Below are 27,263 nucleotides of genomic sequence, written 5' to 3' on the forward strand. Positions count from 1 at the left end.
CGCTCCCTTCTGGCACACTGGAGAGCCAGAAGAGGTGCAGGCCACTTCTGGCCTTCGCGTTGTGAGGCAAGTCCAAAAACTGCTGTGTCTTGGTCTGAGTACCTGTTGCATTTTCAGGGCATGGTGCAGAGGAGACCTCTGAGGAAGAATCAGGATCTTGGAATAATTTTGGTGGGAGAGGCCTTTTCAGGTCATCTGGTCCAGCAGGGCAGAGAACAGTCACACATATCAATAAAAATAACACAAAAATAGGCTTAAATTTTACCAGTATACTAAGTTGTGTTAATAGACCTGGATTGCACTAGATCCTGAGGCTGTAGGTGTGTTTTTTGCTAATATCGGACATGTGCTTTTGAAGTCAATCTACCCTGTGGCCTCACTGTGCTTAGGTTCACTCCTGGAGGAGTACTCTTGGTGTGTGCGAAGTATATTCCTTTTTCATGAAGACCTCAAGATGCACTTCTGAGAGATTAATGTGCTCCAGCTGTTAACAGGCATTCACTCCACAAGTCCCCAGTGGAGCTACTCTGAAATGAAACCTCTGGAATGTATTACAGTATGTGCACCAGGACCTCAGAAATGCCAGTTCCACTTGGCAGAACCGCTCTTACCATCCTACCCTGCTTGTTAATGCTGATGTAACTTGTGCTTGCTCAGTTCCAGCTGTAGGTGTGGCAAAATAGGCTGTCGCCTGACACTCGCACATTCTTCCCTGTGCCATCTTCATGGGCTGCACGTGTGCCTGCCAAACTCAGGTATGAGGGAAGTTGCACATACAGTGTGGCTGGTATCACCTACCAGCAAGGCTGGATCCAGATGGTCAGTGACCTGAGTGAAGGAAGGAAGCTACTTCTGCAGTTGTACTGCACAATGGGCTTTCAGAGCTTCTTTCTGTTAGCCACGGGGGTTCCTTTGGAACTAACAAAAGTAGGTGTAATACTTTGCAAAGTGTATTATGTTCTTTTGTCATCTGTTCTAATGGTTAATACCTAGCTTGTTAAAATGTGTATCTTTAAGCTGCAGTCAAGTTATTTTTGGAGGGGGTCCTGGAGACATAATAAAATTACTCTTAAGATAAAAAGAAAAGCACCTTTTCTTAAAGGTGAAAAAGGAGGTGTGACTAAAGACACAAAAAAGGTGCACTTGTTTTTAATAAAAGCAAGAATATTTTACACAATTATTTCATCTTTGACTACATTATGCTGAGGGGAAATATGTATGTGAATGCCAGTTATCTGTCCAGGTCAAAGGAGGTTGTAAGTATGCAAAGGGTTAGAACAACCATATGGGTTATGAAATTACTCTTGCAGACATAAATTGCTCGAAATATAGTTTTCTGAAAGGCTCTTTTCTTCAAGAGGATAGTTACATGCAATGGAATAATGAACCTGGAGCTGTAGAAACAGTGTAGATAGACTCTTGTAGTAATGTTTATAAGCACCTCGCCACTGGTGGTAAGACTACAGGCGATTATGGTTATTTATAAAATTACAAGAAACTGTTTACTGTTGACTCTCTTAAAAAAAAAGAGGGGCTTCCCCCCCTGCTTAAAAATTAAGGAAATTCTGAAGTTCTACTAAAGATTTTTACTATAGCTTGATATACTGGGAAAGAAACCTCATATGTGTAAAACAGCTGTTTCTATGTCTGTTCTCTCTGTATAGAGAAGTAAATATTTTATCTTGGGAAAGGTAATGCCTTGTAACAGAAGTCTCATAATATCTTTGCTTTTCTGTTTCAATCATCCCCTCTAAGACAGCAGTTCAGTATTGTCTTTATGTTAGTTATGTATAAACATGTATATCTACCAAAACACTGTAAAGAACTTGAGAAAGTAAATTTTCACAAAATGACATGGGCAAAATCCATTTGAACACTCATGAATTTAATGTAATGTGATGGAAGATTGGTAGCTGGGACTGTTGCTGAACAATTGCAGTTGCTCTGCTGTGACATTCTCAAGGCACACTTTTTCATAAGATACTTTTTTCCTGATTGCAAATCCACATTTTCATCTCAGAATTTTAAGTTACACGTAATCCCACAGTTACTATTGCAATGATATATAAATTCCACCATGCTGAGTTCAGTTGATCTCCAATACAGAATTTGTATTGGAGAAAAACAATTACAAACTACTTCTGTCCTACTGAAATAAAAAGCAGTAGAAGAGCTAAAAAGCAGGAGTTAGTGTTGCTACCTTTTAGAAAATCATTGTTGTTAATACACATTTGTTTTATTCATATACTACAACTGATATTGAAAAAAAAATCCAAGAATTTGTTCATAGAAAGCTTTAAGCTTTCATGTCATGTTTGGCCCTGCTAAAATGCTCAGTTTTGAAGCTGTGAGCTTCCTCTTCCCAGTTTGCATCATCGGTGGACACACAAATTATGAGATTTCAGAAAAGTGTGTCAGCCACACTGACTGAAAATGGTTCGGAGACTCGGTAGCCACAAGAAGGTGAAGATGACCATTGTCGTAAAGCTCAGTGAATTAAAGATTGAAATATTTCCAGAAAGTGGCTTTAACAAACTTCATAGCTTAACAGCTATGAAATGCGAACTCCATATGGAAACATTCAGCGAGGATACTCAAAACGCAGTAGCTTGTTTTTTTGTGGTTTGTTTTGTTTTGTTTTGTTGGGGTTTTTTTTGTTTGGTTGGTTGTTTTTTGGGGTTTTTTTATACTGACTCACTAGAAAGAGAGCTAATGGACCTTCACATTTTATTTTAATATTTTTATTGCAACACTAGAAGTAATTAAATGAATGCAGAAATTTTTGGCACTTTATGATATGTCTGTGTCAGAAAATCAGATCAATAATGCCAATTCATTAACACAAATTTTAAGCATCATTTATTATACTTGTTTCTTATTCAAAGGTGATGATTGGTCTTTTCATTGAACATTTCATATGTAGCATATAGTTAGCCTTGAGCCTTGGCAGAGCAGGATCCCAGTTTATGTAAGGCACTGATTTTGAGTGGGCCACACTTGGTACTTTTGCCCTGTTTTTAGGTGAGCACTTTCTCTCGAGGAGCTTTTAGCTATAAAATAGAAAACAGAATGCTTTATGTAAGCAATAGATAGCCTTTTTTTTCCAAACAGCTTACATAAATATTTGCTAAAGGGGTAAAAGTAACAATCAAACCTCAGAGTAGTTAAATAATAGCCTGAGACTAAGCAGCTATTGAAAGGTGTTGGTGTTATTAGTCCTTTTCTGTAAATGATCGATGACATCCAACGCATGGTGCATCTTCACTGTTACACGGGACATGAAGAGCATCCAGCCAGCGTTTCTCTGAGATACCATCCTGAAGAGGGGGTGAATTTCTTTGTCTGTTTGCTGAGGCCAAGCAGCCTTCATGCAGGCTGCACTTAAGACACCCATTTCAGAATGACTGGAAAAAGCACTCGCCTCCTCTGAGGGAACACTGAGAGCTTGACCGTGTTATTGAGTGACTTGTATTGCTCCACATAAAAACATACTTACATGAGTGCTTAGGGTGAGCTAGCTTTTTTTTTTTTTCTACTGAAATGTAATAGCAGTAAACTAAAGTTACTCAGCATACCTCTAAATACAAATACAGATTTTTCACAGACTGCTTTTCCAGAACACAAGTGTTTATGGTTTCTACTCAGACCAAGGTATTACATGGCTCAAGGGAATGTAAAGAACAAGACCTGTCTTGGGAACCAAGTACATTTTTATAGAATACAGGTGAACAGCCTAGCGGGATGAATACAATTTTTTTTTAAAATCTTTTTTTAGTCTGTGGTTTGTGCTTGAAGGTCATTGGGTTACTTTTAAGGGCACCACAAGCAATTTGTTAATTTTGCTATAAATCATGTGCCTTTGTAGTAGTAGAATCTACTATCACTTGAAAGCAATAGTTCTTCCCTAAATCAGGAAAGCCTTTTGCTTCAAAAATTATATAAATAGCATAATCATACTGTAATCAGCCAGTGACAAAAATAAGCTGTTTAAATTTATTTCCACTCAATAATCAGTACAGAAGCAGTTCAAAGAAGGTAAAAAAAGGGCACAAAAGAATTCAGGCTTTGACAGCAACATGCTGTGCTGTGCTGGCACAATAGAGTGAGTGAAACTGTATGCATTATGGTATGCAGTATGGTATGCAGTATGTCAGACTGGATTGTGATAGTGATGAAGTCTGGCCTTAAAAACCTATGAATCATGGACAGATTCCTTGCATGATGAAACAAGTTTACCTTGAGACGAACTTCCAAATCCTACATGCTCTCCCTCTCTAATTTCAGTATTGGAGCCAGTAGGATGATCAATTTACTTTGTGGTTTTCTAACAAAACTAAAACTTTAATTTGGAGTCCTGGCTGGTGAGGTTCGTGCCCACAAAGTAATTCACTTGCTTGTAACTCTCTTACCTAAAAGTCTCTCAATTTGATGGTGCCACTTTTGATTAAAAACAAAATAATCTTTGGTTTTTCAATAGCCTTTTCATTCCTAGCAGAATCTGGTATTTTCTGGATGCATAACAGGAGCTTAATACCTGATGTCTCTGAAAAACAGTATTGCTGTTACAAATCTATACAAGGATTAAAAAAAAACAAAAATGCTTTGGGGGCCTGTTGAAATGAAAAGCAAATGAAATGTGCCCATGGTGGACAAGTGGCGGTCCCCAAGCAGAGTCCTGCCTCTCTAGGATCAGTGAGATCCCACCCAGTGCTTTTTCTGCTGTGGCTAAAAGGAAACATAACCAGCTGTGAGGGCAGCGCATCTCCAAGGACAAAACACCTTTTCTTGGGTTTGCACACAACCAGTCGTTGAACCTCCAAGCTGCAATCGTCTCATCCATTTTGGCCGCAAAGGTCCCGATAACAATGCATTATGTCGATGTCTGAAAATCTTCTCCTTGGCTGAAGTAGTCTTGTCACCCACAGTACAGATTCCTGTTCTTTTCAAGTGTTAACAGCCTCATATTAAACACCTGGTACAGGAACAATGCAAAGATACAGGAACGTGAACCACCTTCCATCCCGCGCCTCTTGGTCGAGACACAGCTGAAAAGCGAAACCTAACAACTGCTGCACAGAGTGACCCCTGAGTCTGTTTAGCAGAACTGTGCCGGTTGAATGCATCAAGTACATTGTTCACTGCCCGTGAACTTCACAAATCGAGAAGTCATGCCGATCTGTCTGCTTCCTGGAACATGTAAAATCCATACTGGGGCTCGAGTATGTACTATGCTGTTTCAGAAAAAGGCATTTAAATAAATCTTACGTTTTGCAAAGTTTCCTTGAGGCATTGGTTGGATTTTGTTTATTAAAAAATAGGTGATGTTTTCTTCTTTAATAGCAGTACCATGCAAATTTCTCAGCATTGTATTTGAAGCCCAAAGGCATCCTCTTCATGGATTGCTTTTCAACCAATTGAATTGTACAGATTGTAAAATCTTTTTGTCTCATTTGTAAAGAACATAAAAGCACGAGCAAACAGCTTGCTTTTGAGACCATACTTGTTCACTGGTTTCTTTGGGCTTCAAATCCTTTAGATAGGGATCTTTTGCTGACGTCAGTGGGAGCTGGATGAGACCTCAAAGGCAGCCTGCTGGATTGAAAATCTTGAGATGAGTGTCTAGTTTACAAGTGATTCACTCTGTCATGATCAAAGTCACTGAAGTTCTTATCTGATAATTCGTTATTATTAAACAGATATATTGAAGTCAGAAGTAGGCTTTGTTGGGAAATCAAGTGTCCGAGACTAGCAGAGGTATTGCAGTTAAGTCCTAACACTAAGGATTTGTGTGTTCAAATCAGTGCTCCCATTTCGAGTCTCAAAGTTTTGCGGACGGCTGCATGAGCACAGACATGGCCTGGGGGAACATTTTGGCACCTGCTTCCCGTTGGAGCTCCATTACCTTCATATTGTGGCCCATACATCTGCACTGAGGGGCAGATTCTGCTTACAGCCCTGGAAGGAAACAAGATGTTATGCAGAATGGGTGTGTATGTAACACTTGCTATCTGTATCTGCCATCTCTTTCTCAAAATGTGGAGCAGGGGCTGTGGTTACGCTTTTGCACAACAGCTTCAAGGTCACAGCGCTTACTCTACTGATGAGCTGACCTCTCAACATCATTTAGTTTTGTGGGCAGGAAATATAGAGGCAAGAGCAAAGATTTTTGGTCTTTGGAAGAGGGAGGGTGGGCAGAGACACCCAGAGGAGCAGGAACAGCAACCAAGGGAAGGTGGAATGCCCAGGGACAGCACATGCAGAGAGCCACGTATTCCTGGAGGAGAGAGAAGCAGCAGCAGATGGTGCCTCAGTAGAAACAGATTAAAGCAGTTGGTACAGAAACGAGATGTGGCACCAAGGGTCGCTTCAAATCAGAAACAAACTGTTCCTAGCAGAGCTCTGACTCTATTGGGAAATGAAAAGCCTGGGTTAATTTCCCTCCTCAACACGAGAAGGTTCAAGCCTACATACCCCATTTCCCTACAGAAACCTCCATGCTATCAAATAAACCTGGAGAGAGGTAGTGGGAGAAGTAGGAGGTGGTGAGACAAACTCTCTCTGCATGAGTAAAGATTCACTGACTGTGGAAGTGTTCCTGTGCCACGAAGTGTACAAATCCCAGTGTCATTACTATTGAAAAAATAATTTGCTCATTGTATTATTTATACATTAACGTGCATTGAACTGCCCCAATAGTTAAAGCACCTGTTATCTTTCAGATGGTGACGACTTTTAAGCAGAGTAGCATTCTGTGCATGGCTGACACGTTATCGTCTACTGGCACTCACATTTAAAACATGCTTTCATCTTTGAAATTCAGGTGTAGGATAGACATTTTAGAACACCTCTGTGATGTTCAAAATTTACATGCATGATGGAGAAAATTACCTTAAGTAGATTAAGCAGTGCCTGAACGGCAGAATTCACCATTGTCTAGTCCACACTAAAACCACTATTGTCATCCCTCCCAACAGCAAGACAGACGGACTGTTTTGAATGCTCCTCTCTTCTCTCTCCATAGGAAGACTGTCAGAAAGGCATTTTATTGTCGAAAGTGTAATTGTTTTCCTTAGGGACAAGGCACACTTTGTACAAGAATTAAAAAAAAAATGAAAAATGCACCACAGATATTTGCAGTGTGATTTATAAACAATACATTAAAGTGGTTGATTAAAAAGAAAAACATCTCTGCACATGCTGAAGGCATAGCCTTTATACTTACCATTAAAATGCTGGGGTTTTTTTGAGGAATACTCAATTTAGTAACGCAAAGATATAAAGAACTAAGCCTGCATTTCCTTATGATATGTAGCTCTGAGATAAAATATCTGGTTACTGGAAGAAAAGTGTAGTCCCATTCAATAGAATTCCTAAAATTCTGTTAAAATTGTGTCATTTACTGAGAGCAGCAGTTCTCTGGTGGAAGGCTGTTATTCACTGGAGGACCCCAGATAAGGCCAGTCAGCAGCTGCGAGCTCCTCTTTGCTTTCAGCTGCTCAACTCTGTAATCATTTTTTACATGACTATTTCACAACTGCATCTGCTCCCGCTGCTCTAAACTCAGCAAGGAACTGGGAACAGTAGGACAAAATCATTTCTATAGTGAATCAAAGGACACAATGGCCCATGGAAGGCTTTCTTGAATAAATTATGGCCTACAGGGAAGAAAATTTGAGGTCCTTTGTGAAGAGCAAGAACCAGTTTAGAAGCAGTTTCATGTGACTGCAGTTGGTACAACCTGGGCAATTTTTGTGATCTCTACTTTCTGCCTGGGAGTAGCAACACTGGGGTTATCACTGTCCATGGAATTCAAGATGAGAATATACAAAATGGTGTCTCAATTCCCTAGATGTCTCCCGTTTTGGAAGTAAAACAAATCCAGTACACCGGTGTGAAAAAATAAATACCACAACTTTACAAAAAGAACGCTACTTTTATTTCAAATGCTGTAAAAAGCCTCATATAAATTTTTATAATGCTTCTATGTAACTTTCCCAACCACAACTAATGAAACAGTCTAGGAAAAATATAGCAGTTGCCATTTCGACTCCAAGAACGAGCTGCTGTAATATATCAACATTAAAAGGACAAGGTACAGTATGTTACAATGCTTGTAATTGCTCGCATTATTGAAAAAGTGAGAGCACTTCCTAAGCATTAAGAGTATAACCGGGCTGAACTGCAGTATTCCCTACTTGCTGTCGCAGAGGAGGAAAGTCACCTCTTTAGAAGGAGCCGGCGCAACACCCTTTGTACTGCTTATGCCCATTTATCCTGGTAGTGTGGAGAGCTTCCAGCAAGCCCCTTTGCACTTCGGTGGAGTCACCCACGTCAGATGCTGTTATTCCATACTGTATCCAACGGCTCAGGTGTTTAACAATTGACCTATAAAAATAACACTTATATAACTCTCCAGCAAGGCAAATTTTAACAGTGCAAATGCAGTATCAACAATATTTGATTTATGAATGCTGGCAAATTTTTTTTTTTTTAACTCCTTTTGCACATGAAACAACCTCTGCTGGTGTCCTGTGCCTAAGGCCACTCACGCTGACTGGAGATGGAACAAAGTGCAAAAGCTCAGCTGCGTTTCCCCAATCCAAGCTTCCTCCCCCAGTTTCAGGGTCTTCAGATCCAGAATTTGGATTCAGGCTCACCACTTCCATCAATGCACTCGAGTTCTCCCCGCTGGAATAGGTTAACTTCCCAGCAAACCTCTGGTAACAATTTGCATACACAATTCCACATTTTAACAAAAGTTAACACAACATACTTCCGGAAAATAAACTTTCACATGGTTGCAATCATCAAGCCATTTCAGGATCTTTGGTACTTCAAGAATAAGAAAAATAAATGGCACAATGACAAACATCGCCAAAGGAAAGAAAACACAACCATCCAAAGGAATATGACAAAAATAACACGATATGTTGCACTTCCATTTTTTGAGAGCCAGTGTAGATAAACCTTGTGTTCTCTTTAATCTGTTGCAGTGTCACAGTTTCACCTTAAAATAAAATAATCTATCATCCTAAAAGCAGTAGTTAATATTTTGTATAACTTGAGTTACTGATTAAAATAATGCTATGTTTAAAAAAACAAAAATCAGCTACCACAATACAGGAGGTTATGCTAAGTAGGCTGCAAGCTGTTTCCCTATGGATATAACTCCTATGTGAGCACTGATATGATTAATAATCCGCATTTTTAAATGAGTATTATCTTTAGTGTTACAAATATAAGGGTTGAGCTTTTTCCCAAGTTTGTAAACCAGTGAGTATGTACAGACATAGATGTTTAATAGATAGCTTTAAATTAAGTGTGTATTTATCTCCCCTCCCACAAGGCCCACTGGGAAAAAAAAAAAATCACCAGTATTACTGAGCATTTGCAGTTTCCATGAAACTTATCTTGTCTTAGCAAGTTTAAGCAAAGACTTATTTTTATATTATGCAAATAGGGTAACTGTAGTCTTTTGAAACGCGTTGTTCGCAGGAATTCCACTTCTGGTGCACATAGTGCCCACGGATGACACTGGAAATTAAAACTAATTAAAATTCTCTTTTGAATAGCAGTGTCCTTTGGGGCCAAGTTTGCATCTTGGATATTTTCTGCCCAAGCTCCCCTGTCTTGATAGAACAGATTGAAGGTCTTAGAAAAGGCATCTCCTTCCTGTGAAGCCTCAGAAGCTACTAGGGCATGAGCAGAATGAAGTTTGAAAGTATAAAGGTGGATTTAAGCAAGTAACTGGTTTTGGATGGTCTTTGGTTGGATAGAAGTTGAGCTTCACTACATTGACAAGGCTGAGAACAACACTGGAGAATTTCAGAGGATCTTGCCCCAGTGGCAGTAAAGGGGTGTTAATTAGTATAAGGTCTGGGAAGAAAAACTCAGAGATCAATGAGCTGTTCCTACCTAAGACCAGCATTTAGCCAAAAGCTTAGCTTAGCAGTGTTCTGATATAACTCTATATAAATTGGATGGGCCCTGAGGTACTGCCTATTCCTCTTTGATGAGCTAAAGACTAAAATTTTTTGTAGAAATGCAGAATGTAGAAATGTATAAATAACACAGATGCCTGAAGGGAGACAAAATATTGGAAGAAAGGCATCACTGAAGCCCTTGAGGAACCCAGTAACTGTTGGATCAGGGAAGACTACGTGCACATCAGTAAGCCACTGACGCACAGTAATCTTGGTGGTAAATGGTCTTTGATGCAGCAGATGAACACCCGAGTGTGTTTTTTAAAGCATATAAATAATTCAGAATAGCTGATACCATGGAACCTAACAGCAATAAATATTTTGGTAATGGCTTTATAAATAGTCAATTCCATTTTGCTAGGGAAAAAAAACAAAACAAAACAGTCTAATGGAGTCTTCTGTAACTGTATGCCAAGACATCCTGTGCTTCACACCAGTGGGTATTGTGGAGGCTTCAGAGTGCCTTTCACTTGTGTTCAGAGGAGGAAGACAGCAACAGTGACTCTGCTTGTTCAGTTACCAGGGACTTGTTGATTGCTGTAAACCTCTTTCGTAACCAGAAAATGGTATCAAAGATCTCTACTGTGATAGATTCAACATACTGCAGATAATATGCTAGTACAGGCAGAGAGAAATTTGCCAGCAGCGCTGAACTGCTGCTGGGCTGAGAAGCAAAACCACACCCAGCAGAAGGAGGGATTTTTGCTTTAGTTTCCTCAACCTGGGAGAAGGAAAACCATTTCTGCTGTCAGTTTGTCACCATCATGCAGACTGGGTAGAACAGCATTTAGGTGCTCTGCCTGATTCAGTCATGGGGGGTTGTGGTTCCTGGAAACTGGGCTCCAGACTCAGCTGATCCTTTGTAATCCCATGGTCCGCATTAGATGGAGATACCAGAAGCAGATGGAGCCCGCAGGAGAGTGAGCCTAGTGGGGCGCTCCATTTATTCTGGCTTGGCAGAAGCTGCTACAGGGTATTCTGAAATAAAAGGCTAGAGCAGGATCCCTTCTGCCTGGAACTTCTTAGAGACAAAAAAGAAAAAGCAGCAATTTGATCACTTTTCTAGGATACATTTTGCACAGGCAGGAAAGGCTATTTGAATTGTGAGTAGCAAGAAGATGATCTGCCTTAAAGGCAGAGGCAGGAATGCAGTCCTGGAAACTCAGCCACCTCTTTAGAATTTGGTATCAGAAAGTTCCCCTTCTGTTAAAAATCCTCATAATTATTATTTACACTCCTTTTTATCTTCTGAAGTTGCCAACAGGCATCATCCTCTTAAGCAGTAATACCCATCAAGTATCATTTAAAGTGAAAATACCACTAAACAGATCATGGGGACTGTCTCACCGCCACACACAGTGCAAAAAGGAAGAAAGAGGAGAAGAGATGATCAGCTGATAAAGCCATCCAGCGAGGAGAAGCGAGGGTAGGCAGGGTACAAGTAGGCCCACAGGACACTGCTATTTAAAATAATTCAGTGTTGCCGCAGCCATGGGGTATCTGCAGACCACAACTGGAACAACCTCGAGCAACTGTTCAGAGAATTTTGCAAATGTGGGCAATGTTGTTTTTTTTTTTTTTTTTATACTGCATATCTAAAACCCACCAGGTAAGCAGTATAATAACAATGCTGCATAAAATGATATGTTTTACTCCCGGGTGGATTAGATGGTTTACAGTACAAACAAAGCCACAGTACAGAGAGGCATAATTAACCGTTATACACACATAGGCAGTGCAGTTACAAAGGGATGTACGTTCCTTTTATTCCAGTACCTTTGTATAATAAAGTTAACAAAAATATTCAAATATTAAAAAAAAAAAAAAAAGCCAGCTGGCACTGCCAACTAATTCCTGTAATAGTCTTAGAAATCCTAATCCCGTAGAATTTCCTTGTGAAATTGATGCGCACCAGAGTCAATGTATTGATAACTAATGCCAAGCGGGTCTGGTGATGCAGCTACCTGAGGTTTGTGTTTTAATTTCTTTTGTGGGTTTGCATTTTGTTTCACAACTTCCCGGCTTTCATGTAGGAAGGGATGGAGCCACGCTGCGTGAGCCCTTCAAACCTCTTGTAGGTATAATTGAGGAAAACCCAGTCTTTGGACTTGTAGTCAGGTTCCGTTGTGTTTGGCACTAGAATTCAGAAACAGAAGTAAAAACAAAACAATTAAAACTGGTGTTGCTCCTGAAAGGACTCTTCACAGAGCACTGACAAACAGTCATGAACTATTATTTCCCCAGTCAGCAGAAATTCCTTGAAGTAATCCTGTTTCTAATCAGGTCACTTGCCTTTCATCAATGGCCTGAGAAGAGTTACAATTTCAGCACTTACCCCTGAAGCACAAAAGGTTTTTTGTTTCTTTGGGTTTTTATTAGTATGTCTACACACAGTAACAGACTCCCATACCTTGACAGGAACCTCTAAAACACCCACAGGATATATAGCTACAAAAAACATTTAGGATGCTCCATGCACAACAAACACGTATACATACCATCTTATCTTCTCCACAAAAAGAGGAAAAAGATATATCTGACTTCTCCCAAGAGAACTACACATATCACACACAAACTACTTCTAGGACTTCCTCCCTGCTCAGAGCTTTTGCGAGGCTTGTACAGCCTCCATTTATTTTATGAACAGCCCAGATGGCTGGCGTGCTGCACTCGGACATGCACTGCAGTGAGCTCCTACATTTAGGTCTCTGGTTGCCGCTTTTAGTGTTCCATAACAGTATTTTCAATCTAAGATGCCCAAAACGTCGATATCAAAGTTCATATTGAGGTATCTGGACATACAACAACATTCTCGGTGATACAGTGGGTCTGAAATGCCAAAACTAATAGAAATGTACTTGGCGTTAACCAAATACGGACTTAAATAGCTTAACTTAGCCGCTGGAGATTGATTGCTTTTGCATTAAAAATGACATATTTCTTTGTCATGAAATAAAAGCCATTTCAAAAAAAACAAAACAAAACAGCTTTTTGATAATTCTTACAATTGTTAGCACATCTACACTTATCTGCCATCAATTAATCATTTTTATGTATCTGCCTATCTTTAAGCCATTAATAATTCATTGAAAACAGTGGGAGCTGGGAGAATTTGGCATGTCAGAGAATCAAGCCTTTTATATGTAAGAATTTCCTACTACTTGCCAAAAGAAATTAACAAAAAAACCCCATAAATGACTTATAGAGGCACTCAGGTTCAGAAATCACGATGTTAAATAAACATCTGTCTGAAAGTTTTTGCGTACAAACACATGAACATTTATGTTTGGCATGAAGCTCAAAAGTCACTAAAGATCAAAAGCAAATCAGTGTGTAATGTTTTAACAGAATTTGGTTAGAAAGACTGTATGGTAGAAAACTGTACCGTGTTTTCTGTGCTCACTATATGCAAACCATACTTAATAATAGATTTAACTGTTAAAATCTGTGGGCTTGGTTCCCCCCCGCAAAGTTCTAAGGAAGCAGATCATAAGCTTACACTTATATTTGACAGACAGTCTCTATATCAGGCCTGTATATTACCTTGATTAGGGTATCAGAAAAATTAATATAAACAACAATAACAGCTGCATCTGTGGAGTACTCTGGTATGTCATAGACATACATTTGGAAATTACAATGGCGGTCTCACCTGGCTGTAAAATATCAGATTCAGGGAATTCGTCAAAGTTGGAAGTATCATCAATACTTTTGATTTCTATAGGGATTGCAGCTGGTCTTTCCCTGCAAATAGAAATAAATGCCAGAACAGTGAATACTAAGATACATTAAGTTCCAGTTTTGTTTAACCTGTCTTTTTAGAGTTACAACATCCCTTTAGTTTAAAGCACAAAGGTTCCACTGAGTCCATCAGAGATGTATCTGACTCGCCTATTTGCTGACATCATGGGGAGATTTATTGGTTTCCTATCTAGCATTACTATCTTCTTGGCAAACTTGGGGAAAACATAATTTTCCCATTAACTGAACGAGCATTCCACATTTATCTACCCTATAGCTATTGCTACAATCTTGGTTGTCACCAAGAATCACTGTGGTTACCTCTGTTTCATAAACCCGGCCTACCCAGCCGAGCAGGATTTTATTTGCATTTGGAGCCATCAGATGTGTTGCTTTACAATTCTAGCGCTCATCAGCCTGGACCTCAACCAAATACCTTTCAGCTGTAGCTCCTATTTCTGACATTGAGTTGCCAGTATCTCTCATCCAAAATGAGTTGGCTCTGACATGTTACTGTTTTATTACCTCAACAATTAGGCAGCTCTTTAAGAAGTTTCAAGGTGTCTTTCAAAATTCCTTAAGTGGTCTGTCCCATGAAAGCATTCAAACGGAAACATGGCACTGGGGGAAAGTCATTAATTTACACCTGTAAACTTACTACAGTTGTAATTATTACAATTACAATTAAATCCATGTCTGGGTGGAACGGGAAAACCATTTTGCCAGGCTGCCAACTGTGGCATGAGCAGATATGTCACTGCTCTTACTGCTTATTGATGTCTCCACCACTGAAAAGATAAGCTACATCAGGCTTTCTGCACCAGAAAAAATGAAAGGATAAGATCTGGGCAATCACAAGTCCACAGTATGGATTTTCAGGTAGAAAACTGCAGTATTACTGGAAGAGCAAACCACCTCAAACCTTAAAGTGAGCTGAACAGTTGTCATCATTTCAATTGAAAGTATCTGTGGGGCCACCAGAGTCTGCTCTAAAGATGTTACCACTTCAGGTACATGCAGATTTAGCTCAGAATCTGCAGATGCAAGCTCAGGCTGGAACTGGTTTGGCTGCCTCAACTGGGCCCTCTACCCAGGCTTGGCCCAGCAGAATTTGGACACTAAGACTGCGACTCTGAGGTGAGTCGGCGCACTGCCCAGCACTCTGTAGACATACCGGTTCACTCAGGTGTAGTATCTGCAGCGTGCAGTAAAGACATGCCCTGTGTTTTCCTCCTACTTGCTCTTCATCATTCGTCTATTTCCCCTGCACTTTTGAAACAGAGTTTGCTTTTCTCGTGTTCCTATTACAAAAAAAGTCAATTATAGCAATAGCTGCAGAGCCCATTACTATTGGAAGAGGAGCTCTTTGATGGTATCAGAGCATACATCAGGAATAACACAGCCACCCTACCGCAATTTCTTTCCATCCTGGGCACTCTGGGGCAATCCAAGGCATCTCAAGGCAGTTAAAATCTGATCAGATCTATGAATATCAGCAAGGCCTGAAAACCTTCACTGCCACTCACCTGCTGCCAGTAGCTGCCTTTCAAAATACAAGATAAATTGGAAATTATCATCCTTGACATCATAGTGCATGAAATTCTTGCTTTCATGGCTTTTGTTCTCTATAAAATGTGTATGTGTATATATATACATACCTGATATGTCCCCAGTCCACTCCTTCAAAAAACGGGTGACTTTTTATTTCTTCTACTCCATTACTACCAATTCTATTTTCTGAGTCAGTACAAAATCTGAAAAAGTAAAAAAAATAATAAAGAGAATGTTACAAGAAATGCAGACGGAAGCAACAGCAAATAAAACTGCCATGATATCCTGTAATAGGAATTTGACCATCACTTGGGGTAATGTAAAAACAGCCCATTGCCCCTAGGAGAGAAAGGAAATAGTAGAAGCACAATATTGTTAGAGTCCCAAAACAAAAAGTCATTATGACCTTTTCTAAACTGTTACATCCCATCTTCATAGTTTCTAAAAAGCTGCTGCAAGTTCTAGCCCTGCAAGATTAGTTTGGCATGGAGACTCAAGTTCCTACCCCTGAAGACTCCTCTGCATGTTCTCAACTATTTAAAAATCTGTGTTTCCAAATCAAACTAACAGGAACAGACACACTAAGTGAAATAGGACTACTCTCTGACGTCACACTTCATAACTGAGCCAGACACATTCAAAACATGCCATGTCCACAGCATACCCTATTCTGCTTGTCACCTCCTCCGTAGAGGTCCAGATGCTGATGGTACAAAGACCCAAGGCCTATCTCTGATGTGGCCCAGCTGCACAACCTCAGCCCAACCTCCAGAAGAAATTGTCAATTTGTGAGAAGCAGCTACAAGAAAGCGCAGGGTCAAGTAAGGTAAAAAAACAAATTAAAAAAAAAAAAAGGTGAAATTTGAGACAGAGCTAAGACTGTTGAGATGGGGACTGTTACCTGCTCAAGTAGGCAGGAAGAAAAACACCAGCAAGGAAAAGTAAAAAGTCTAAAGAAAAAAACAGGGAGGTGAAAGCTCTCTGACAACAACTCAGCAACATCAGGGATTTGTTCTGGCGAGAAGCAGAGGCTGACCCTTCTCTGGACTGATGTTTGCCTGGACAAGACTCTGAAGAATCTCATCAAGGAGATGGTGAACATACCAATGCTTGCCCTAGAAGTTCACTAAATGCTAGCTATCTTTTCTGCGTGTCAGCAAAGATATAACCGCTTTATATTTTTACACTGTCCTTGCAGTCTCTTTGAGAATGGCAAACGGTGTCAACAGTGACACAGACAAGGAGGTTTACAATAACAGAAAAATAAAGCCTGTGTCAAACAAAAAGCTCCGTCTCACTGAGCACAGTCACCCAATGACCTCCTGAAACTGGGAAGCGCTCGGTAGCATGGGGATGCTGGCCTCCTGCTGCTCTAAGTCAGCTGGCCTTTGTCAGATGAAATCCTGTCTGCCCAGATGAGCAAAGCCTCTGGCTGTTGATTTAGTTATCCTGAACTCTTAATTCCTCCACAGGAACACATCACCCAGATTCACAAGGCACTTTTCACATCAATACATTGCAATACCAAAAAACAACCCAAACCAACAACCCAAACCAAAACAACCACTTTCTCGCTAGTTATTTAACGTTTCAGCAGGCAATTTAGTAATGCAGCAAGTTAGGCTGTAAACAATCTCCAATTATGGACTGTATTGTTCTCCTACTTTAAGTGTCACTTGGACAAAAAAAAAACCAAACCTGCTTATATTTCTACTGCAGTCCAGCCAGTTGGTAGATGTCAAGTACTAATAATAGACCTCAAACCTTGTAACAGCTGTTAGCCAGACCAGGTCTCAAGATCTGTCAGGCTTTATCTGAACTTGAACTGGTTTAGTTTGGTTTTATCTATAGCCATAAAAATAACAAAACTTTAGCTTTGTCTGCAAGTTCTTTTGACAACATGCAGGAAAGGTTAAAAAGAGCACTAAAGAAAAATGACAGTGAAAATGTAATAAAACTGTCATATGCAAATCTATTAACGAGGATTAGCAATAATTAAGTTACTTAAACTGTGTTAGTATCACTGTAACTGAATTAAGAATAACTGTTCATTGTATTTGTTATATTTGCTGTATGCTTCTGGACTACTCGCTTGGACTACTAATAAATTCTAGCTCTTGGCTCTGCCTATAAAGTATATTCCCCTTTTTGCCTGTAACAAAATTGTGTCAGCTTGTAATATTATCTTTAAAAAAAAATGAAAGCCAAAAACCATCTCCCCTCCCAGGACAATAGAGCATTTCTGCCTGACCTTGACCCCAAAACTCCTTGCAAAAGTTTCAATGCAAGCTGAACGGATCAAAACCTGTCCTTTTGAAAAGAGTGAGTAAATCAAAAAAATCCAAAGATTTCTGTTCAGGACGTAAAATGCTGGTACGTGATTATTTTCTAGCTCCCCATGAGAAAAATTGTGTGTTAATCACTTTTTTTTCTTCCTTCAGTCTGCTCTGTTTCTCCTGATACCATGATACAAATGAAGATCATTACAGCTTATTACTTCAGGTTAAACAAATGGAAAAGGACAAAAGGCTAAAAAAGTCCATCCATGATAGCAACACAGAAGAAAACAACTTTCTCTCCAATCTCAAGTCTCCTTCATGCAGAACAGAAAGTTAACCCAATGGAAGATGATGGTATCTGGTGCATGGGCAGAAGTGGGCTTTTGTTACTGACCTTAGAATTAAATCCTTTGCTTTCTCTGAAATGGGCACCTCTGGAGGAAATACCAATGTTTCTTTCCAGTTCATAACTTTCCTATACGTTTCTTGTGGAGTTTCTGAGCAGAAAGGTGGATACCCTGCACAAACAGATAGAAACATTAATAAGCTTTTCCCAGAAGAAGAAAGTGACCTTGGTTTCTGCTTTTGCCACCATGGCTCCCAAATCTACCAAGTAGTACCAGACAGAAATTTTCTCTTTTGTAATGCAATGATAAATGTTATTTTTTTACTTCCAGGTAATGAGACTGACCCTCAAAAACATTTAACAGTAAAACATTCATTGAAACAGTGGAGGCATCATCTCTTGTTGTTGTCTTGGAAAGGTGGGAGGACTGCAAGGTTTTCTGGAAGCTGAATTTGGGGCTTACCTCAGGTAGAACTGAATGAAATTCTGGTACCTTCACTATGCAGAGGATCAGACTCTGTGAACTAATGGACTCTGTTACCTTTGAATGATTCTTAAGTTGGGTCTTTAACATACCTATTAGCATTTCATACATAATCACTCCCAGAGACCACCAGTCACACAGCTTGTTGTATCCAGTCTGCATAAATACTTCTGGTGCAATATAGTCTGGGGTTCCAACAGTAGAATATGCCTGGGAAAAAAAATAAAATAAACTCTTTAAAATATACATACCATGTTTCTACACTTTGCAAAACCTTTTCCTGGGGATTAACATATAGGATCTTGGGTTTTGGATGGACAAGAATGCTTCATTTGAGAATTCATAGTATCTAAAATCCCAATAACATTATTCTTTTACATGAGTAAGCACAGAGAACCTTGAAAGTAAATGAAAATCATCCTAATGTGATGAAATCGTGGAGTGTTGCCACTTTGATATCAGAAGGTCATCTTAGCTAAAGTATTGGGTAGCTGCATTACTAAAATACAGACAAAGTTCTGTTGTTCTTGTTGTAGTTGTGTTTTGCTTGTTTGTTTGTGTTTCAATAAAAGGGACAACCAGTGGTAGATTCCTGTGTACAACACTAATGATACATCAACTATTACACATATTACCTTTATTGCAAAATTAATTTGAGCTCTTACCAGACCCAGAGTCCATCATTGTAATCTTTTAAATATGCAGTCTAGATGGTTATAGATGAGGCCATGCAAACCTCATGAGGTTCAACAACAGCAAGTGCAAGGTCCTGCACCTGGGTCAGGGCAACCCCTAGTATCAATACAGGGGTAGAACATCTCTACTATAAGGACAGGCAAGAGAGTTGGGGTTGTTCAGTCTGGAGAAGAGAAGGCTCCAGGAAGAGCTTATTGAGGCCTTTCAGTACTTAAAAAGGGCCTGTAAGAAAGATGGGGACAGACTTTTTAGCAGGGCCTGTTACAATAGGACAAAGGGTAATGGTTTGAAACTGAAGGAGGGGAGATTCAGGCTAAACATGAGGAAGACTTTTTTACAATGAGGCTGGTGAAACACTGGCCGAGGTTGCCCAGGAGGTGGTAGATGCCCCATCCCTGGAGACGTTCCAGGCCAGGCTGGACGGGGCTCTGAGCAGCCTGATCTAGTTGAAGATGTCCCTGCTCATTGCAGGGGGTTGGACTAGATGAGCTTTGCAGGTCCTTTCCAACACAAACTATTCTATGATTCTGGTTCATGAGTACAACTCGAGTTATTAGCAAATTTTTCTTTACAGATGGAAAATTTGGGGGGGGGGGGGAGGTGGAGGGAGGGGGGGAGAAAAACAAACAAAACACAAGCCAAAAAAAAATCCATAAACCCCAAAACATCCACCACAACCAGTTCTAACCAGTTCTGCCAGAAAAATCTTTTACTTCCATTTGCATGGCCAGAAACTTCATTTTATCAGACAGACCTGAGACATTCAGTTTTGAACCAACTGAAACCCAGGAACATGGCTCCTTTTCAAATAGTGTTTATACAAGTTATAATTTTGGCCTTTTTTTCCTCCCTGTTGGACTGTCTCATGTCTTTACTGACCTGGAGATGTTGTATTTTCAGGGATCTAACTCCAAGTGTGAGTAAGGGCATGAAATACAGCCCCTATGAGGCAGCATGATTGCAATGTCATCTCATTATGTCTCATGATGAAAGAAAAAACAACCCAAAAGCTTTTAGAGAACACTGCTGCATATCACTTTTTAAAGAGAGTATGCAAAATTAAAAGTTCCACAAATTGAGAACTGAGGTTTTTGCAACTGCTGTTCAATGAAAATCACAAGCAGGGCTGAAATTCTGAAATCCCACGGCTGACAGATATTCTCCCTTGATTCAGTTAATGCCAGAGGGCCCTTGACCACTCAGTACAAACCCACGCTGCAGCACTCCAGTGCCAATATCCTCCACTTCCTTCCCATCATATTCCAGTTCAGCAGAAGGACAAACAAGTCTCCCCACAATTCTCTGAAAAAGGATCACGCAGCTACACATCTTGCCACACTGAACTGCAGGAGTTAAACCCAGGAGTTCACACACAGCATCAGTGCCAGGTTCGTTTAGAGACAAGCTCAAGAAACAGCTTTGCTGAGCGGTTGCTGACACCTGAGGTTAGTTAGTCCAGATGCTCATACAGGAAACAAAGGCACAGAGAAGAGCCAGGCCTCGCTGGTCACAGCTCTGAAAACAAAGTGACCCAGCTGATGGTCATCCTCCCACTCTCCTTGAGCTATTCTACACTTGGAATCACTAGACCACCTTCTTTTGAATTAGTTGAAATTTTGGGAGCTTGAAGAGAGCAACATCTGTAAGGGATGTGAGGGCTTTTCAGTGTTTAAAAACCAGGAGCATTAATGCCCAGTTTTTATTTCACATTTTCTCTAAGTAGTTTAAAAGAAAAAATGTATACATAATTTTATTAACTCACCAGCTGCCGCCTGTTCTTCTTCCACGTTTCTGCTTTTCTCTTTGAGTTCATATTCTGAAATGCTAATTGACAAAATAGTTATTAGATAGTAAACGCATGTGAAAACTAAAAAGAAAATGTTGATAACATTCTGCTTTCAGACAACGACTATGCTTAAAACACTTTAGTCTAGAAACAAATACTTGATTATAACTGAAGACAGGAAAATCATAATTAATAACTACTGTCCAATTTTCAGCTGAAACTCACATAAGCAGAACACATGAATAGCAATTCTAAATTAGAACTTTCTAAAAGTTTTACAGATTGATCTGGAATCAGCAGTACTTATTGTTGCAGCTGGCAACATATATTCAGATACAGGCAATTTTTTTTTTTTCAAGCAAGAGGTGAAGAATACAAGAAGAACTGCAGAGGAATTTTACATTTGTAGAATAAAACACTAATGTGGATGTGTCACCAAGGCATGCTGATGAACAACTTTACTCTTATGAAAAGCATCATGAGATTGTTACTGACTTCAGGTAAGTCACCACACGAAACTTATGTCCCTTCTGAAAGAGTGTTTCTGTAACTTCACTAACATCATTATGAAAAATACATTAAAATAGTTACTTTACATTGTATGTGTTTGTATCTATGTACAAATGTGCAAAAACACATTAACACTGCAGAAATCATATTTTCTTTCCTGTGAAATGCTACCATGTCCCAGGGAACATGCATTTCCAGTTTTCCAACTAAATGTAATCAGCCTGACCAATCTTGCTTAACCCAGCAGAAATAAACTCTGACGCGGCATAGCTGCAGCACAAAACTATTTACATGTTTAACTAGGACACTTTATACTTACAAAAGTCACTTGGCGGGTTGTGTGTAAGGTTCCTGTAGAACTCAGTTCTGTGAGCTTTCTTTAAACCTGTGCATAGCCCAAAATCAGACAGTTTTACATGACCCTAAAAAAAATATCAAAGATAAAAACATAATTTAGAAAGACAAGGCTCAAAAAAGAAAGTTTTAATAACCGCATTTGCCTCCTCAGGCCATGATGGACTTCCATAGGACTACCTAAGCCAGGACAAGTAGGCAAATAATGACTAAATCTCAGTGTACTGTGAGATTGTGTTTTCTCTCAAGCCAGTTCTTGCCCCCCTGGGAACGGTTACATCTACAGTTCTGCAACAGCTCAGGGCAGATAGTTTGCCTGGTTTTTGTTTTGGATGTTATACCACTGAGACCGGAAAAGTCTCCAGTGCAATATCCCTTTATTTTGTTTTGATGGTAACCTGTCTTTCATCAGGTTTCCAGACATCAATGCCAGATGGTCTACAGGTTAGTGTATGATGCTTAGTGGGTTCATTTCATGGTTCACGATGGTCAGACAGGGTTTCCACTGGTGTGCAGGTAATAAAATAAGTGAGATAACCACAGGAATTGAACTGATTATTTAGCATTGTCTGAATATTTCATATTTACTTCAAGGCAAATGAAACTAAGTGTATCAGTTTTTAACGTGTACGAATATGAGCACCTGGACACCCTAAGTGGGTCTTCTCACTTAAAAGGCTTGCCTTAGAAACCTTAAAAGGGTTAAAATGCTTTCCAACAAATAACAGGAGCAGTTTTGCCTTTGGTAAACTAGTGTTCTACAAGGAAAAGGTAACAACCACTTTTTCTGCCTTTACTCCAGCTAGCTTAAAATCACTGGTGTGGCACTCCCGGTTTGCACCAATTAGCACCACAATAAATAGTATTATCTGCAGACTGAGATGTTTAAAGCACAGGCAGTTCACATGCACATTCCATGCCTTAGCATCCAGCAGAAGGTTATCTGGCTTAATATCTCTGTGGATGAACCCCAGCTGGTGAATAGCATCTATAGCCAGCACAGTTTCAGAAATATAAAATTGTGTCTCCTCTTCTGATAACGTGTCCTTCTTCATTAGTAAGGTCATCATGTCACCTAATCAAAAAGCAAAAAATACAACTTAGAAATCAGAACATTTTAATCACAAGACTAATTCTATGTGAAATCCCAGTACAATCCAAATTTACCCTTGTAACTGGCCTTATAGCTACTAATTAAAAAACTATTACTGCAAGGACCTAAAAACCCAACATACTTTTTAAAGTAAACTGGATGTAAAACTGTCAAAAATCCTAAATAGGAATTTTCATTTGATAGCGCAGAGGATACAGTGAATTTTAATGCATAACACCTGTATTGCATGTATTTACTAGCTTTAACAGTAAAAAGCAAAACATTGGATCTGAAAAATTACTTAACCCAAGTTTATTTTAACACGTCCCTAACCTTTCACCTTCCTCTAAAATCGAAAGTTGTTACATGACTGGGACTTCATTTAAAACAAATTATGCAACATGCTTGTTTCTAACATTTTATGAAGCTGACAGCAACAGTTAAGGAAGAAGTACTTCTATCACCTCACACCATAACATCCAGCTTACCTCCAGGTAAGAACTCCATGATCAGGTAAAGATTTCTTTTATCCTGAAAGCTGTAAAACATTTTCACTACCCAGGCTCCATCTGCTTCAACCAAAATATCTCTTTCTGCTCGGATATGGGCCACCTAAAATTAAAAAAACAAAACAAAACAAACTATAATTAAAGGATAATTTAATTATTTCACCAAGGAACTCCATATTATATGCCTAGTCCTACAATATGCTTTCAGAATACTTAATAAAGAAACTATTTTTCATACTATTTTCACACATTTTTCATAGTTTTTTTTTACTAAATCCTACGAAGTCCTCACAAAATACCTAGCAGAAACACACAAAAGTCAACTCAATGTTGAAAATAACTGTTCACACAACTCTGCAGAAGCAGCCTCTAGAAGCACAAAGCAGAGCTTGTTAGGCTGTTTCTGTTTGTTGGAAAGAGCTGAAAAAAAGCTGGTGGAAAAGTGCAATTCCCTTTTTTACCATACCCTAAAAAGAAATAGATGCATTCAAAGCAATTACAGAGCTGACCATCACAGAGCTGTATACAGTACTGCAAACTCGGGCAAAAATTAAAAGTGCAACTCGAGGTGCAAGTACTGAGAAAATTATTGGAAAAAGCCAGAGCTGGTCTTAAGGAATGCAAGAAACAAGAGGGAGAGTGGTGGATGCATTATGATTACTGTCAGAAATTAGCAGATTTCTCATGTAGGTATATAAAGAAACAAAAGAGCTAATGGCTGCTTCTACACAGGTATCTCACAGTTTAAACTTGGCAAGATAAGCCCTGGGACTCTTGTCTAGCAAGAGTGAGAGAGTGCCGAAACTAATCACTCCCTGCAAAACCTGATTCTTTCATCGCTGTGAGAAGAGAGGAATGCCCGACTCGCAGTGAGGTACCGTCTACTTGCCAAACCCACGTAGTCCACACTAGGACAGTGCACAGAGCCCTCCCACATTGTACACGGAGACTGCTCCTACACAGCAAACCTGATTTGAACTGCACAGCAAATGCCTTGGCCACATGGGAACAGAGCTGGGATGAGTTTCAGCCCTTACAGATGGTGGCAGGTAGCAAGGAGCTCAGTGGCCAGGATTAAAGCAGCACAAAAATGGTTCAGGGTCGTGGGCTACTCAAGAGGGAGGAAGGGGAGAGAAGAAGGAGCCATTCCTCCATGTGATGTGCATGAAGCTGGCCCAGAACTGACAGGGCCACCGCTGTTGCTGATGTTGGTCCTGGACAAGTGAGTTTGGGAACATCTGACCTTGCTCAGGGTATTCCAGTCCCAGATGAGGCTTTGTTAAAACAAACAAGCAACAACAAAAAGAAACCAAACACAACCAAAATCCAAAACCACACCCCAACAAAACAGAGCTGCTACTCCATGAATTCACTGGAAACTACAAGTAATGGAGATTGGAGGAGGGGTGTATGTTTCATTGGTATACACCATCATCCTGAAGGAAAATGAAAGACACAGTTATGGAAAAATATTTCTTGACAGCTGTAAGATTTTAATTATTCATACATCAGAAAGCAACTTCTGGAAAGAAAATATGTACCACTATTTCAGCGTTGAGGGCTACTTCCAATAAGCAGTAAAAAGAGTCTTCTGCATGTCTTCCCCAATTCTACTGATCAGCAGCTTCTTTACGCGTATGTGTTCTTTTCACAGGGTTTTGCAGGGAAATGGGTTGCCCCTCTGCAGTAGGCACTCCAACTTTGATTTATCTAGCTCTGTCTATTCTTGTTAGAAAATATTTCTTTCCACCCCTTACTCCTCACTGTAGCTATAAAATATATTAAAATCCTGCTTAAAAAACAGTGAGGATATCTCCCAGTGCTATCAGGCCAGGGCAGGGGGTGGAGGGGGAGGAGGAATTTTCATTTTCTTTTGTATTTGTGTCCTGTGTTGCTTTCCATTGAACAAACGAGGCAATGAAAATTACAGCAGAAATTCGCTGTCCAGGGAAGATTACAGTCTCAAACTAAACGGAGAGTGCAGGCTCAGCCTCCTTGCCACATCAGGTTATGAAACGGGGGGGAAGAGGCCACACACATCCTGGCTGCCGAGCAGAACATGCTGCCCCTCTGGTTGCCTATATTCAAGGAATGGGCTTGAGAAGAGAAAAAGTCTGCACCAGGAGAAAAAGCAAAGTAGGAGAACCACTGCAGGGAAATGTAATACAAGAGCAAATGATGTGCAAGGTTTAGACAGGTAAGGAAAAATCCCCTTTTATCTGCACTTTTGCTTGAGACATCCACACTTGATTTCACTGCTTTGTAGTGCTAAAGTACTTGCTGTGTCCTACCCAGGAAAATGCAGTGAATTGTTAACTAAAAAGTAAAAGCAAAAACCATACTAATAAAACAAAGCAAAAGAAAACAAGACAAGACCTGACTAAAAAGCAAAACCAAGGAAAACAAAACCCAATGAACAATGTGACATCTCTTAGTATCTAACCACCAAAAGAAAACATCAAGTAATCTCAGGTTTTATTTTGGCACAGTGTAACTTCTCAAGAAGCATCTTCCTTCAAATGCAGTTTTACAGATGAAGTACTCTAAGGTCTGCATTCATACAGGAAGGAAGAAGCAAAAATCGTTGTCACCATTCCAAATCAGTTGCCAATAAAACATTTTGTTAAAATGCTTTTACTTGACCTTATTTCCTAACTTCTACTTATTCTTTTGTACTGTGGTAGAAACTCCACAGATGCTTTGGACTGCTATACCATTACTGGGGCTATCGAAGAGGAAAATATGACCAAAAAGCATCTGCCCTTTTTTTTTTTTTGCAATTTTCTAGACAGCATAAGTTTGAAATGTAGGGGACTTATACAACACAAACCTGCTCTTTCTCCAGCATATCTGCTTTTCTTAGTATCTTCATTGCATAAATATGACCCGTATCCTTCTTCTGAACGAGGCGTACCTATAATGAGAAATATAACCCAATCAACCTTCTCTACCTCAGAAACTAGACCCCAGTGTGGAATCCATTGGAAAGGCTCAAAATTGCTCAGCAGGGAAAAGTTCTTTGGTTAAACATTTAAAAACACATGGAAAAAAAGATATATTTCTATACCATGTACAATACTAACACTAGTGATTAACAGATAGCTTGAAGCAGTTACTGCTTTAGGAAAAGTTAGCAAGCATAGTAAATTCCAGGTAGCTGTGAGATTGTGTATCCTAAAATTCATGAGCAGATACAGCCGTGATGTGACAAGGGGCAGGAGAAGGTTTACAGAGAGGAGCTGTGCAACTGCAAATCCATAATTTCAGTGGCCACAAGGGCAACATCAGTTTGGGATGCAGCTGTGGGAAACTAAGAACCTTTCCAGAGGTCTTGAGAAATCAATGCATGTAATTCATTATGGGGCTTATCAAACTTGCACAATTACTCAAATAGCTATTCTTCTGCAATAAAACTTCAACTGGAACTTTTTATTCTGTAATTAAAATGTTTCTTTTTAATTTTCAATACAATTTTAATAGCCTATTCAAGCACGAAAGGAACAAACCTCCCCAAATGCTCCTCTTCCTATAACTTTCAAAGATTCAAAATCATCCAAGCCAAGTCTAGTCCTCTTCAGTCGCAGAAACTCTGTTTCCTTGCGAGCGTGTTGTGACCTGCGCAGTTTTTTCTAAGGAGACACATACAGAAATTTATAAGCTATTTGACAGTAGAAAGTCAAACTATACAACCTCCCTTCCTTTCAAGTATTCCCTCGCCTATTAAGATTACAGAGAAAATGTAAAAGCAAGTCTTTCCAAGGTTCTCAAAGTATGATCCACAAGCAAGGTCTTTTATATAGGGGCCTCAGGCCCAGTCTCACTTTTTTTTTTGGGGGGGGTGGAGGGCGTGTTTTGGTTTTTTTAATTACTTATACATAAAGAAATAGTAATAACAAATACAATGAAAAAAAACCATACTGCTTCAAACAAA

General features: G+C 39.6%; 1 protein-coding gene across 4 annotated transcripts in view; it reads right to left on the reverse strand.

Moving 5' to 3' along the window:
* Nucleotides 1-7,913: 7,913 nt before the first annotated feature.
* The window catches only part of STK38L (serine/threonine kinase 38 like), a 70,774-nt gene continuing 51,424 nt past the window's right edge, over nucleotides 7,914-27,263 (reverse strand). For 3 of the 4 annotated variants that reach the window (XM_082064398.1, XM_082064396.1, XM_082064397.1), the window contains 11 exons: nucleotides 26,839-26,961; nucleotides 26,163-26,246; nucleotides 23,312-23,435; nucleotides 22,651-22,805; nucleotides 21,696-21,798; nucleotides 20,843-20,904; nucleotides 18,477-18,594; nucleotides 17,949-18,072; nucleotides 15,383-15,478; nucleotides 13,636-13,727; nucleotides 7,914-12,119 (listed from right to left, as the gene is read on the reverse strand). In XM_082064398.1, the coding sequence (XP_081920524.1) occupies nucleotides 11,992-12,119; nucleotides 13,636-13,727; nucleotides 15,383-15,478; nucleotides 17,949-18,072; nucleotides 18,477-18,594; nucleotides 20,843-20,904; nucleotides 21,696-21,798; nucleotides 22,651-22,805; nucleotides 23,312-23,435; nucleotides 26,163-26,246; nucleotides 26,839-26,961 (1,209 nt within the window). In that variant the 3' untranslated portion in view covers nucleotides 7,914-11,991. The remainder of the gene's footprint in view (nucleotides 12,120-13,635; nucleotides 13,728-15,382; nucleotides 15,479-17,948; nucleotides 18,073-18,476; nucleotides 18,595-20,842; nucleotides 20,905-21,695; nucleotides 21,799-22,650; nucleotides 22,806-23,311; nucleotides 23,436-26,162; nucleotides 26,247-26,838; nucleotides 26,962-27,263) is intronic. The other variant, XM_082064399.1, reaches the window with a different exon arrangement.

Source organism: Streptopelia decaocto, assembly GCF_964273445.1.
Source record: "Streptopelia decaocto genome assembly, chromosome: 1".
NCBI lineage: Eukaryota > Metazoa > Chordata > Aves > Columbiformes > Columbidae > Streptopelia > Streptopelia decaocto.